Below are 13,581 nucleotides of genomic sequence, written 5' to 3'. Positions count from 1 at the left end.
CCAGCTCAATTGATACAAAAAAAGCACGTGACAAAATTCAACACTTTTTCATGTCTGTTGGGAATCTGACTGTGTGATAAATTATGGGCCCCCCCCCCATGTGACTTAAACCTCCATAGCCTCAAGGTCAGTATGATCTTGCTCTAGGGACAAGGGGGTACATAGAAGGCCACACGCTTCCTGTCTAAGGACAGAATGCTGACAACCCAGCTCTCGATAGCATTTGTCATCAAACACAGGCATTTGGTTTTAGAGGAAATCTGGTTCCTCATTGATTTAACCCTTACCCACCCGTTTCTTATAGTTACTGTTCCAGGAAACACATGCTACTCCTCCCCGTGCTTTTTGCTAGCCAATAAACATGAGCCAGCTGCAGAGGTAGCCCACCAATCCACAAGGGGTCAGCTCCTTCTGGGCCCCCAGTACTCTGAAACTTGTCTCGTTTTTCTTTATTCCCCGTCATCCCCCTACCAGTATCTGAGGGTCTGATCAGCCCCTGGCAATGATAAAAACACCCAAACTAGCATTAGACAAATACTACCTTAACAGAATAAGTGCCATATGGGAAAAGCCCACAGAGAGTATCATACACAATGGCGAAAGACTGGACACTTTCCCTGTAAGGTGGAAAACAAAGGTACCCACTCCTGCCACTTTCATTCAGTATAGAACTGGAAGTCCTGACCAGAGCAACTGAGCAAGAGAAAGAAATCACAAAAGACATTCAAACTGGAAAAGAGGAAAAACAATCACCTCAGTTCTTAGACAACCTGCTTTACTAAGTGAATTTAGCGAAGCTTCAGCATACAAAAATCAATATACAAAAATCAGTGGAACTTTTGATTCAACTGATAATAATCCAAAAGGGAAATTAAGAAATTAACATGCTATTTACAATAGTATCAAAAAGAATAGACTATTAGGAATAAACAACTTACAAAATATTGCTTAAAAATTTAGACAAAAAGGAAGAAATGAGGCTGGACCCTTACTGTAACCATAAACAATGTTTAGAATGAAGTGGAGTCCTGAATGTAAGGGCTAAAACTCTCAAATCCTTCAGGGGAAATTCTTCATGACGTTGATCTCTTGGATACGACACCAGAAGCAACAGAAGTAAAGACAGATAAATGGAACTGCATCAAAGCTAGAAGTTTCTATGCATGTAAGAACACAATGCAGTGAAAAGGCTGTGAACAGGAGACAGTGTTTACAAATCACCTACCCAGAAAAGGATTAATATCTGTATTACATAAAGAATTCCAACAACAAAAACAACCTGATAAAAATCTGTAAAAGACTTATATAGATATTTCCACAAAGAAGACAGACAAATGGCCAACCATATAAGATAAGAAAAGATAAGTCAGATCAGACCACTGACCACAAGGCAAATGCAAAGGAAAGACAACGAGACACCACCTCACACTCGTTAGAATGGCCCTTCTCGGACCAAAGTAAGTGATGGCAAAGACGTGGAGAAGTTGGCTGTCTCGTGCTGTGCTGGTGGAAATTAAAAAACAGGGTAGAAAACAGGATGGTGTGTCCCCCAAAAATTCAAAAATAGAATTACTATAAAAGAATTAAAAGCAGGATTAGAAGAGGTATTTGTACATCCATGATTAAAGCAGCACTTTCTTGACAACCAGAAGGCAGAAACAACCCAAGTGTCCATCCATGGGTGAATGTGTAAACAAAAATGTAGTCCAGACACGTAAAGGAAGCGTTGTTCAGCTCCCAAGGAAACTCTGACCTACGGAACAATCTGGGGAGGACACTGTGCTAAGTGAAATAAGCCAGTCACAAGTCACATTGCAAGATGCACCTTACACGCAGTATCTGCAGCATCCAACCAAGACAGACAGACAGCAGGAAGGTGGTCACCGGCACTGGGGGTGGTGCCACAGGGGGCGTCCCTCGGGGTAGTTAGTGTGCAACGGATCCAGTTTGAGTTGGGCAAGCTGAAAACCTTCTGGAGATTGGTGGCAAGATAACGTGAGTGTGCTTAACGTAACTGACCAGTACACTTAGAAATGGCTAAGATGGTGATTTTGTAGGATGCTTACTACAGCAGATTTAAAAAGAAATTTGAAGAGACTCAGCAGAAGTCAAGATGCTGGCGCATGGCAATGTCAGGATTTGAACCAAAGCCAATTCCAAACTCTGTGCCCTGCGCTCTGCGCTTTTTGGAGTAGAGACTGACTTAGCACTGAGAAGAGGGCCAGGAGGTGAATCCAGAAAACAAATGCATTTTACAGCTTCTGTATCATAAATATTTTATAAAAGTACATCGCTAGTCCATGCAATATGGAGCCTTTGAAACACCCACTAACAACACACCCTCTCTGAGCACTGGGGGCACAGGATGCCACCCTGAGCCACAGATGCTGCTGCCAATGCTCCCAGTGAATCTGGAAACTTCTGCGGGGCGTCTTCAACCTTGAGTCTCTAGGACTCAGAAGCCCCCTGCAGACTGTGACCCCCCCCCTTGCCTTGGTTCCCGGTGTCACCCCTCCCCACGGCTGCCCTCTTTCCCTTCCTTCCTGCCACCTCTCAGTCTTCAGCGCCTCTTCATGCCCCCTCCTGCCTCCTCCACCCTGCTGCTCCATCTAGACAGGGCCCGTGCAGGTCCTGGGCTGTGCACCTAGGGTTCCCCAGCCACCAGGTCCCTGGGCAGTGGTGCCTCTCATCCTGCTCCTTAGTGTCCTCTTAAGGCTTTGCTCTCTCCCTCTTCTGTGCCCTCTGCCCCAGGAGGGGGCCTGCATGGAGTCTCCAAGGTCCTGCCTTCTGGTTTCCGGAGGGGTTTGGCCCCTGGGAGATAAGAGGTTGGAGCAGGAGGAAAGGCTCAGCATTTGCTCCCTGTTCCCTCACTGTGGTGTCCCCAGGGGCTGGTGGCAGCCCTCTGCAGAAGCCACAGCTCCCATGGTGACTCTCCACCATCCTCCTGGGTTCCAGGAAGTTCCCTCCCCTGTCCCTTGGGGTCTAGGAGGCCCCTGTTAGTGTCAGCTCTGATACTGCACAATTAGTCATGTCCTCTGCCCATGTCCCTTTATTAAGAAACTTCATACCCCAAGTGTGCTCCCTCCTCCCTGCCAGGACCTGGACTTCCCTGGCACAGGGGCTCTTGGATGTGACCTTCGAGCCCCCTTTGTGCAGTCCCCAGGGCTCAGCAGGTCCTGCCTGCCCCTCCCCTCCCCCTGCTCTGGCCCTGCCCAGCAGCCACCTTCCCTGTAGTGCCCTCAGTGTCCCTCTGACTGCTGGTACCTTCCATCCTATCAGGGAACCTGCTCTCCACCACACCGTCCTAAAACTGCCTCCCAGTCCCCATCCTGGGCCTTTATTGTCAAATTGCCTTTAAAGTACTCCTGGACTCCTTGGGGCTCTCAGCCTCCTGGCCTTTCAATGGCATCTGGAGTGGTCAGCGCGGCCTGTGGCTGGGTGGCCAAGGGATGGGGGTGGGAGACGAGGGGGCGAGGTGAGCCTTCGCTCACAGCCTGGCTCTCCCACTTCCTGGCTGGGTGACCTCGAGCAAGCGCCCCATTTTCTGGTTACCTCAGCTTCCTGATCCAAAAACGCAGATAATAACGGGACAGTTATTGAGTTAGTGGTGGAGATCACAGGAGGCAGCACGGAGTTAGTGGTGGAGAGTTATGAGTTAGTGGTGGAGATCACAGGAGGCAGCACGGAGAAGCTCTGAGGGGAATTCCTCGGTGCACACAGCAGCTGGAAACACTCACTGTTAGGAGCAAAGGCCCGAGAAAGCTTTGAGTTCAAGTCCAGCCTCTGCCTTTGTCCTGCTCTGCGGCCTAGGCCAGTTCCTCTCTCTCCTGTGCTGCCAACACGAGCTCCGTCAGCTGTTTCGTCCGCAGAAGTGACCGAAGACACAGCTCAGTAACAGTTCCGGGGTGCAGGGCAGCATTTCTCGGTCTAACTGGTGTGTGCGCCGCTACCATTCTTTAACCTTTAGGTCCTTGGTCAACCCATCCCACAGGAAAGGGGAGTCAAGCAACAACCATGGAAAAGGAGTTTTCAAAAGAACAAGGGCATGGGACAGACTTTAGTCTGAGATCTCAAGACAGGGAAACTGCTGTAGACCGCCCAAGGGGCTAAGCTACCCAGATGAACCCCTAGAAACAGAGAACTCTGGCCCAGTTGGAAAGGTGAGTCTCCAGGGAGCGAGGTGAGAGACAGCGGATGCAGAGCCCCTGCTGCAGGCTGTGAAGACAAAGGGTCGCCCTGGCTCTGGCCTTGGGTGACCTGGAGCAGAGGACCCAGTTGAGTACACCCAGACTCCCGACCTACAGAATGTGAGACCATAAGCTTTTGCTGTTTTCAAGACAAGAAGTGAAATTTGCTCTCATATCTACACCTGCCAGGTCTCATCCTAGCCCTTTGCAGCAGCTGAGCCTCATGACATGATGACACGGATACTGCATTCCTGTCAGCCCACGTAGAAAGACAGTGCCATGGAGGATGGAACCCTGCCCATCAGGACTCCGGCCCAGCAGGTCACAGCCACACTCCCCTGGCCGTGCAAGTCGCTGTCACACACTGCACACTCACACCTGCTCTGCTGCTTCCCCCACCTTTGGCCTCGTCCCAATGTCCTCTCACAAAATAACAAAGGTCGTCGTCCACTCTTCAGCTCTGGTGCCTTTAGGGGGAGCCCCCTGTTCCAAGCAGCTCCATCCTCACCATCTGGGCTCTGCTCCCACCCCACTGTGCCAGGCTTCTCTGCAGAGAGGCAACTAAGCTTGGTCAGCTCTGAGGACCTGTCCCTGGGACTCCAGGGGCGACTCTGGATCCGCGGCACAGAAGGCCTCAAGGTGGCACAGCCAGGCTCATTTCCTCTGTCCCCCAACTCCCCAGGAGAGGGCGCCACCTCCTCGTGCGACCTTAATGCGAATCGGAAGAAAATCCATCTCAAAATCCGTGTCACCGCATTTCTGTTAATCCTCTCGGAGGATTTCACAGTCTGGGATTCCCCTGGCTTAGTCAGCCGCCTTATTATCTCGATGAGCTCATGAAGAATTTCAGAGGCACAGGTTTCAGATGTTCCCAGAGCCCAGCATACTTTGAGTCAGACAGCCCCAGGTCAGAACTCACCCCTTGCCAGCCCTGGCCGGCTGTGTGAGTGGACCAAGATAAGCTTTCCAAGCTCCTCGTCCACACCCTCGCACCAGGCTCACACTGATAACAGCAGCTCCTACCCCACAGGGCTGTGACAGCTCTGTAACTCATGTACGGAATATGAGACGTGATCAAGCATATGATGAATGCGTACGTTCTGGACATCTTCTTCCCTATCTTGCATGGATTCAAAATGTTTATCTCTTGTGCTTATTTGGGCTTTAAGGAAGAGCCAGAAGTCACACGGTGCCAGATCTGGTGAGTAACATGGATGAGGACCCACCATCATCTTTACAAGCCTATCTTTTTGTTGGATGGCGCTCGGCAGCAGCATTCACAATATTTACTGGGAAACCTCACGATGTAAAGATGGCCACAAAATGCATGGAACAGAAGAACTTTCAGCCTTAAAAGGGGAAAGGAAATTCTGCTACAACATGGATAAACCCCTTGGGCGCTATGAGGTGACCTGAAATGTGCAGTCACAAAAAGACAAATACTATGTCATTCGACTTATACGAGCTACCTACAATGGCAAATGCACAGACAGACAGTGTTCCGTGTGCCAGAAAGACAGACGGTGGCTGCTGGGGCTGGGGAGAAGAAAAAGGGGCTTAGGCCTTTCATGCGGATGGAGTTTCGGTTTCAAAAGATGAAGAGAGTCGTGCAGATGGGTGGTGGTGATGGTTTGCACAAAAGCATGAACATACTTAGAATCGCTGACGTGTACACTTAACAGCGGGCCAGGACGGTGAATTCCATGTCGTTATTTTAATGCAGTACAGAGAGGGAAGGGAGGGAGGAGGAGGAGGAGGAGGAGGAAGGCAGGGGAAGCGAAAGGAAGGGGTCACTCCTAATTATGGACACCAGAGCTGCTCTCCAGGGCGCACGAGGAACTGTGGCTGGGGTCCCTCCTCCAGAGGGTAAGTGGGCGGCACCGTGAGAGCGACAGAGGAACCAGCCTTGGGTGCAGTGGCAGGCAATGTGATAATGCGGGCCCTGGTGGTTCTTTTCTGGGAAGAAAAGCCCAGAGAGCGAACCGTACCACAGTCAGTTCTGATTGTCAAGTCCTACGATTACAAGTGACTTTTTTTCCTTCTTTTATTATCAAGAAATGTAAAGGATGTCAAAAACATATGAGCCTTGACAGCAAATATAAAGTTTTAGATACAGAGCTCTCTATTCTTTAGGATTTACCCAGCAGATAAAACAAACGCTCATTTTCTATTTGTTCAGTGTAACTGGTAGATAATTGCAAGGTTTTTGCTTGCTTGTTTATTTTGGCTTCTGAACTTTGTCATGGAATGATTTCCAGTAGCACAAATAGCACAGATGATCAGCTGATTCTTGGCGGCTGTAGCTAATCAAGCCTGATTTTGAGTTTAATCAGAAAGGCCCAAGGGGGTCAACAGGGGCGCGGGTTTCACTGCTTGTCTTAGAACACTGAAAAATGCTGCCACTTCTGTTAGATTTCATCACTGTGAAGCCAGCCTGTCTCCTGCCCTGATTCCACTTAAACTACGAGCAGAGGTTGTACCTGAGACAGACATAAGAACCCATCGAAAGTCTCTTCCCAAAGCACCTGGCAACCCCTGGGTCATCTGCTGCTCCAGGAGCCAGGGGAGGTGTGTGTTTCTGGAAATGCAATTGATTGTTTCTTTCTTTCTTTCTTTTTTTTTGTCTTTTTCCTTTTTATCAGTACCGGGGATCGAACTCACGACTGCCTGCTTACAAGGCAGGCGCTTATGCCGCTGAGCTAAATCTCCAGCCCCCAGTTGATTGTTTCTTTAATCACAGTGACCACAGCCACTGGCAACAGCTTCCTTTGTAAAGTGCAAAAGCCATTCAGTGAGGGGATGGTGGTCTTTTCAAGAAATGGTGCTACACCAAATAGAACAAATGACTTCCTTTTTAAACCAAGGAACAGCGAGCAATTATTTTTGTAGTGCAATTATTTTTGAGGTGCATAAATGCACCTCAGCTTCTGTCTCTGTAGTAGTTGTCCTCATTAATTCCCCTTCTGAAACAGCTTGTTAGCATCAATGAATTCCTGTCCTGACCCTGTGTAGCCCACAGAATCCTTCTCAGCCTCATCTTCTGGCAGCGTAACAGTGATCACAGTGTCATTTGCTTAGCGCGGTGTGCCAGGCACTTTATGTGCATTTTCTCATTTAAGCCCCGCAACAACCCTGAGAGCTAAGTGCTTTCCAGATGGAGAAAATGGGTTCAGAGTGATTAAGGAAATCGCCAGAAGTCACAAAGCCAGAAAATGGCCTAAAGAGTTACAAGCCCGGAGCAGCCTATCCCAAAAGACTGCTTTTAAAAATTATGACGGTTTCCTAACAACATACTGAGTTCAAAACAGAGACCCTCGTTTCCACCTTGGACAGACAGGAAACAAAACCCATCAACCCTCATTGTAGTAAGAAGAATCTGCAATTCTTTTTCTTGTTTTTCAGGTTTGTACACTGACTAAGTTTTTTGTGTCTGTGTAGGAAGAACATATTATGGATGAGAATCTCAAGGGGAGGCAAGTTGGGTTATTTTTGAATTTACGACAACACTCTCAACTATGGCTACAGGGGGAGCTTTCTTCATTTGATGAGGAATATCTCCAGAAGCCCTAGAGTTAGCATCATATTTAACAGTGGAAGACTGAATGCTTTTCTCTAAATTCAAGAACAAGGTAAACAAGACTTACACTGTTTTTATCACAACTACTCAACAGAGCACTGGAAGTCCTAGCCAGGGCATCGTTGCAAGAGAAGACAGTTAAAAACAAACATAAGAAAACACAAATGTGTTCTTATTCTCAATGACCTGGTTATTTACATATAAAATCCAAAAAGAGCTACAAAAACACTTCTAGAAAGTTCAATTAAAGTTGCAAGTTACCATGTAAGCCTACAAAAAACAACTCTATTTTATTTCTATATACTGGCAACCAACAGTGGGCAAAGTTAAAAGTATACTATTTACTGTAACTAACAAAATACGAGAAATGTTTAAGTGTAAATCTAACAAAACAGTCGAACACTTATATGCTGTAAGACACATAATCCCAATGAAAGAAATTAAAGATCTATAGAAATGAAAAAACATACCATGTTCGTGGATTAGAAGGCAACACAGTAAAATATCGATTCTTCCCACATTGATATATTATTTCAAACACAATCCCTACCCAAATCCCAGTGTCTTGGATCCTTCTCATTGCTGAGACAAAATACTTGACACTCAAGATGAAGGAAGGAAAGACTTATTTAGCTTAAAGTTCATGGAGGTTTCAGTCCATACTCAGCTGGCTCCAAGGCAGGGTGGCAAGCTGTTCATGGCAGCCACAAGCAGCAAGGGTAAAAAAGGGGGAAAGGCAAAACACGCCTTGTTCCCTCCCTTATGTTGGATACCAGCTATGCACCCCTGGGCGGTGCAGCACTTACCCTGCCAATCCCAGTGCCAGACAATGTCCAATCACAAATGCTAGCCTTTGGAAAGCCCGGCTCCATGACCGCATGAGGCTTGGGGGGACATTTAAACACAAACCGTAACACCAGCGAGATATTTTGTAAATTTAGACAGTGTTATTCTAAAAACATGTGAAAAGGCAAAGAAACTAAATTAAGTAAGACGGTCTTGGGAAAGAAAAATAACATGGAGGAATCCCTCTATCCAGGTCATATTTATAGTAGTCAGGACTGCATCATATCACAGGAGAGGGACACAGGTAAGGGTAACCACAGAGCACTCACTTGTGCAGGGACATAAGTATGGTCAGTTGATTTTGGGGCAAAAGTGCAAAAGTAATTCAGTGGAGAAATGGTCTTTCTAAAAAATGGCCCTGGAACAACTTGACTATCCACAGCCATAAAAAATGAACCTTGACCTAAACCTCACATTGTTCACAAAATAAACTCAAGGTGATCCGCAGATTTAAATATGAAACATAAAACTATAAAGCTATTTGAAAAACACATAGGAGAAAGTCTTCGGAGCCAAGGGCTTGGTGAAGTATTCACAAATACAACACCAAATACGTCATTTAGAGAGGAAAAGTGAGAAACTGGATTGAAAGACAACATAGTAAAGTATCATCAGAAGGTAAGTTTGTGTTCTGTGAAAGACTCAGTTAAGAAAATGAAGACAAGTGATAGACGGGGAGAAAATATTTGCAAGCCATGTATCTGATGAGGAACTGGGACCTGGAATCCATAGGAATTGTTAAGACTCATTAGTAGGGGCTGGGGATTTAGCTCAGCGGCATAAGCGCCTGCCTTGCAAGCAGGCAGTCGTGAGTTCGATCCCCGGTACCGATAAAAACGAAAAAGACAAAAAAAAAAAAAAAGACTCATTAGTAAAAAAATCAAAACTCTAAACAATGGGTTTCAGCAAATAGGATACGCTAAATCAAAAAGCACAAGTACATGAGCCATTAGGAAAATGCAAATTAAGACATGGATGAGCTATTGTACAGCTAACTAGATCACCTCAAATAAAACCAGTGACAACACTCATGGGTAGTGAGGATGCAGAGAAACTGTTCCTACTTAAAGGAGTGCAAAATGCATAACAGTCTGGTGTTTCCTTTAGACATCTACCTCACATATACCATAAAACCCAGCCATCACTCTCCAGGCTGGCACCTCTCCCAGAAAAATAAAATTTTATATTCAGTCTAAATCCTATATGAAATTATTTATAGCAGATTAATTGTAATAATCCCAAACTAGAAATAATCAAAATGTCTTTCAAGAAGTGAAGGGTTACAGAAACATTGGTATATCCATAGCATGGAATACTACACAGCAATAAAAAGGAACGCATTAGCAATCTAAATGGATCTCCAGGACTTGGTGAAAGAAACACAGAACCTCCAGCCTCAAAAAGGTCCTACGCTGCATGATTTTATTTATGCAACATTTTTGAAATGGCAAAATGACAGGATGGCGAATAGATTAATCGTTGCCAGGGGTTAGGGACGGTGGCGGGGTGTGGGAAGTCTTGTGAGTATAAAGAAGGATCACAAGAAAGATCTGTGGTGATGGGCCAGGGCCGTATCTCAGTTTTGGCTCACAGGGCAGCATTAGTGACAAAGTGACACAGGACACACACACACACACACACACACACACACACACACAGTGTATCCAAATCAATTTCCTCGTGTTTCTACTGTCACATGTAAGGATTTGGGGATGCAACACTTGTTCTCCGTCTGCTGTTTTTGGAACTTCTTGTGAATCCCTAATTATTTCAGGCATTTGTTTTAAATCTTTAAAAATCTGTTGTGTGAGGCCTCAGCAAAACCTTCTCTTTTTCTTTCCAGTTAAGAGATTCCCCTCACCGCCCTTCTCTTATTAATATTTTGACTCGCTTCAATGTTTTAAAAAGCACCAGGGTGCCGTTTTTATCAGTGCATTCTTCCTTCCCAGCTCCTTTGGCCATCAATGGGCTGAGGCTTTGGGCCGAACCACAGCTAAATCCAAACGTGCAACGAAATGAAAGGTTGCTGGGGCCAAGCCCAGGGCGGCCCCGATGGCACCGCGGGACCCAGAGAAATCCAAAGGGGCTCTGAAAGGGCGAGGGGCCCTATCCATAGAGGTGGTGTCAGCCTGGAAGGCCGCTGGGGAGGGGACAACAGAGAGGATGTGGGCTCCTTGCACTTGGCATAAAGCTCCACTTACTGGTTCCAGCAAGGAAATGCAGCAGTGCTGACCCTGAGGGCTGGCCTGGCCGCACAGAACAGCGGCAGGTGCTGTCTGGGCGTTCTGCTGTGCTCTGAGAGGTGCGAGTCCACCCCGAGGGCTGGCGGAGGGCGCAGGGCTGGGAGGCGTGTGCAGCAGCTGGGGAGGGTGCTTACCTGTAACACCAGGTCCGAATCCTCATGCTTTCCGATCGTGGTACTTTTATTTAGGACAAAAAAGCCTTCTGCGCTCTTGAGATAGGCTTTCATTCTCTCTGGTTCCCCTAGGCAAGGTTTTCAGAAAGCATTTGGTTAGAAACTACGATTGTCTTACTGGGTCAGCAGCATCAGGGTTAGAATGAGTGAAGTAACCACAGAGGTCCACAGGGAGAGGTCTGCAGACCCAGGAGGGGACAGATGAGCTTGACAGGGACCACAATGACAAGTCTGTCTTTTGAAACCACCTTTTCTAACAGTGATACCATGCATGAAAGAGCTTGGATCTAATCATCAAGCTTCCTAAAGGACTCAGGGCACAAACACACAAAACTAGACCACACCAACAAGCGAATTTCACTAATGACTGCTGCCCGCCTCCCATTGGATGGAGCTATCCGATACACCAAGAATTCACGTTTGATGTTCCTATCCCACCACTCATGCTAGCGGTGAGACCTTGAGTGCATTAATTATTCTCTCTGGGTGCCTCAGTTTTCTCACCTAGATAATGGGTTTGTGATAATTCAGCACAAAATGGTGGCTGGCATACAGTGGACACAAATTTATACTTCTTCTGCTGTTGCTGTTGTTAACTTGGGGTCTTAAAATTCCACTCCAAGGACTCCTGCCACATAGTTTAAAGTGCCAAGACTCAGTCATTGACATAACAGGTACAGCTGGATACTTTTTTTCAATGACTGCCTTTTTTATATACTTAGAATGAAAGAGATTTCTGAAAACACAATATTAAGACTATAGCTTGGCCACGTGATCAGGACCCTGAACATATTTTTCCTTATCATTTTATTGTGAAAATGTCAAAGCTGCAGAGAGACTTAAAGAGGTAGATAGTAAACGCCTATGTCACCCCTAGATTCCAGTCAGCATCCTTCCTTGTCCATTCATAATTATGACTGGATTATCCAGTCATAATCCAACTTATAGCTTGGTGCATTTCAAAACAAGTTCTATGCATTCTTTTACAAACACTTCAGTGACTTCAATGGTTCTAAAACAGTAACCATAACTCATCTCAAGTCATGTTCAAATACACTCTAACCTTCTGTCTCAAAGCCGTACACACAAGCAACGTCCGTCCTCTGTCTTAAAGTCACGGCAAAGAGCAACAGTCCTTTCTTTTTAAACTGAAAAGCCACTAAAATGCAAAGCTGTTGGACTCCAGGTGGAAACAAAAATCCTCCCCCTGTGAGGGTATGCATTCCCAGAGGGCTCTGCTCTGCATGCCATCTCTGCCACCCTTCACGGAGTCCCTAGTGAGTGCCAGGCATCAGGTCACAATCTGTGGAACAATCTTGAGGCCGTTACCATTCCTACTTTACAGATCCATCGAGGCTGAGGTTGCCCAGCAGTAAGGGGCAGGGAGAGAGAGAGAGAGAGAGAGAGAGAGAGAGAGAGAGAGAGCGAGAGAGAGAGAGCTGAACTTTTGCGTGGCACCGCCAGGTGAAGGGCAAGTTCCCTTATCATAAAGGTAGTGTCTCTTTTCCAGCAAACATTGGGCAAAGGAAGCCAGCACCCCCTTTAAAAGGTTGGGGCTCCCTCAGGTGAGATCCAGCTTTAGCTGGGCCCCAGACCCTGGATGTGCAGCATCTGTTGGGATATTCTGTACACCTATCCCCTAGGGGGTTGGGACAGGGAAAGGGGTTGGGGACAGGGACTTGGGGAGCAGTGAAACACGCAGCTCAGTAGCTCAGGCTGCCTGCCCTGCAGTGAGCAGCAGGGTCCTTTGTTTCTGCCAGCATCCACTAAGCTCCTTAGATTGCAAGTAGGAGTCTGCTCATGGCTCCATCCCCAGCCTGCAAAACTCTTTTAGGCACGCAGCAATACTTGCTGGATGAATGGGCGCACAGCCCGATGCCGGGAGTAACTCAGGGCAGCCTCGGAATCTTCGGGCTCCCTTCCACTGCCCCCTTCTACGTCCGTCCTACAGGACAGGTGGGCAAACTCAGGGTCTGTTCCTCTAGCTGCCTGGCTTAGGCAGTGTTTCCCATTTTAAGCGTGCCCTGTCTGGGAGCACCGCGGAAAGCAATCCGAAAGTGTTGGACTCTAAATCAGCGATAGTAAAGTCAAAGTGCTTCAGGGCTCTGCAGCCCCGGGCCACGGATGGGTCAGAACCGAGCTGCAGCACAGTGCAAAGTGTCTGCTGGGGGCTCTGGAGCTCCCTGAGGCTGTGTGCGGGAAACAGGGGACCTCCCTGGACACTCAGCGTGTGTCCCAGCAAAACAAAAGCGGCGAGGGACGCCCCTCCTCACCCCTAGGGGGCCGAGGCCTGGCCGCGGAGGCCGGATCTGGGAGGACCGGGCCAGAGAACCGCCCCGCCTCCCGCCCGCCTGCGTCCTCCCCGGGCGGGGCCCTTCCCCGGTCCGCCCCTTCGGCCGGCCAGCCGGCCAGCACTCACCTGGCCGGAGGAGGAGGAAGCCTGCGCTCCGTCCTCCGCCGAGAGCCCAGCCGGCCCGCTCCGCGGCGAGGCCGCCGGGTCCGGGGAGTCTCCAGCTCGCAGCCCGAACCCCGCGCGGCCTCCCGCCTGTGTACGC

The 13,581-nt window shown here is 47.9% G+C and overlaps 1 protein-coding gene across 4 annotated transcripts in view; it reads right to left on the bottom strand.

Moving 5' to 3' along the window:
* Fhad1 (forkhead associated phosphopeptide binding domain 1) overlaps positions 1–13,581 on the bottom strand; it is a 124,665-nt gene extending 111,084 nt beyond the window's left edge. For all 4 annotated transcript variants that reach the window (XM_063235551.1, XM_063235553.1, XM_063235552.1 and 1 more), the window contains exons 1-2: positions 13,446–13,581; positions 10,988–11,094 (exon numbers count right to left, since the gene is read on the bottom strand). In XM_063235551.1, coding sequence (XP_063091621.1) covers positions 10,988–11,080 — 93 coding nt within the window. In that variant the 5' untranslated portion in view covers positions 11,081–11,094; positions 13,446–13,581. The remainder of the gene's footprint in view (positions 1–10,987; positions 11,095–13,445) is intronic.

Source organism: Cavia porcellus, unplaced genomic scaffold (assembly GCF_034190915.1).
Source record: "Cavia porcellus strain 051 isolate PalLab524CR breed Dunkin Hartley unplaced genomic scaffold, mCavPor4.1 scaffold_25, whole genome shotgun sequence".
In the NCBI taxonomy this organism is placed as follows: domain Eukaryota; kingdom Metazoa; phylum Chordata; class Mammalia; order Rodentia; family Caviidae; genus Cavia; species Cavia porcellus.
The sequence above is the reverse complement of the archived record's forward strand: the minus strand, read 5'-3'. Positions and strand labels throughout refer to the sequence as shown.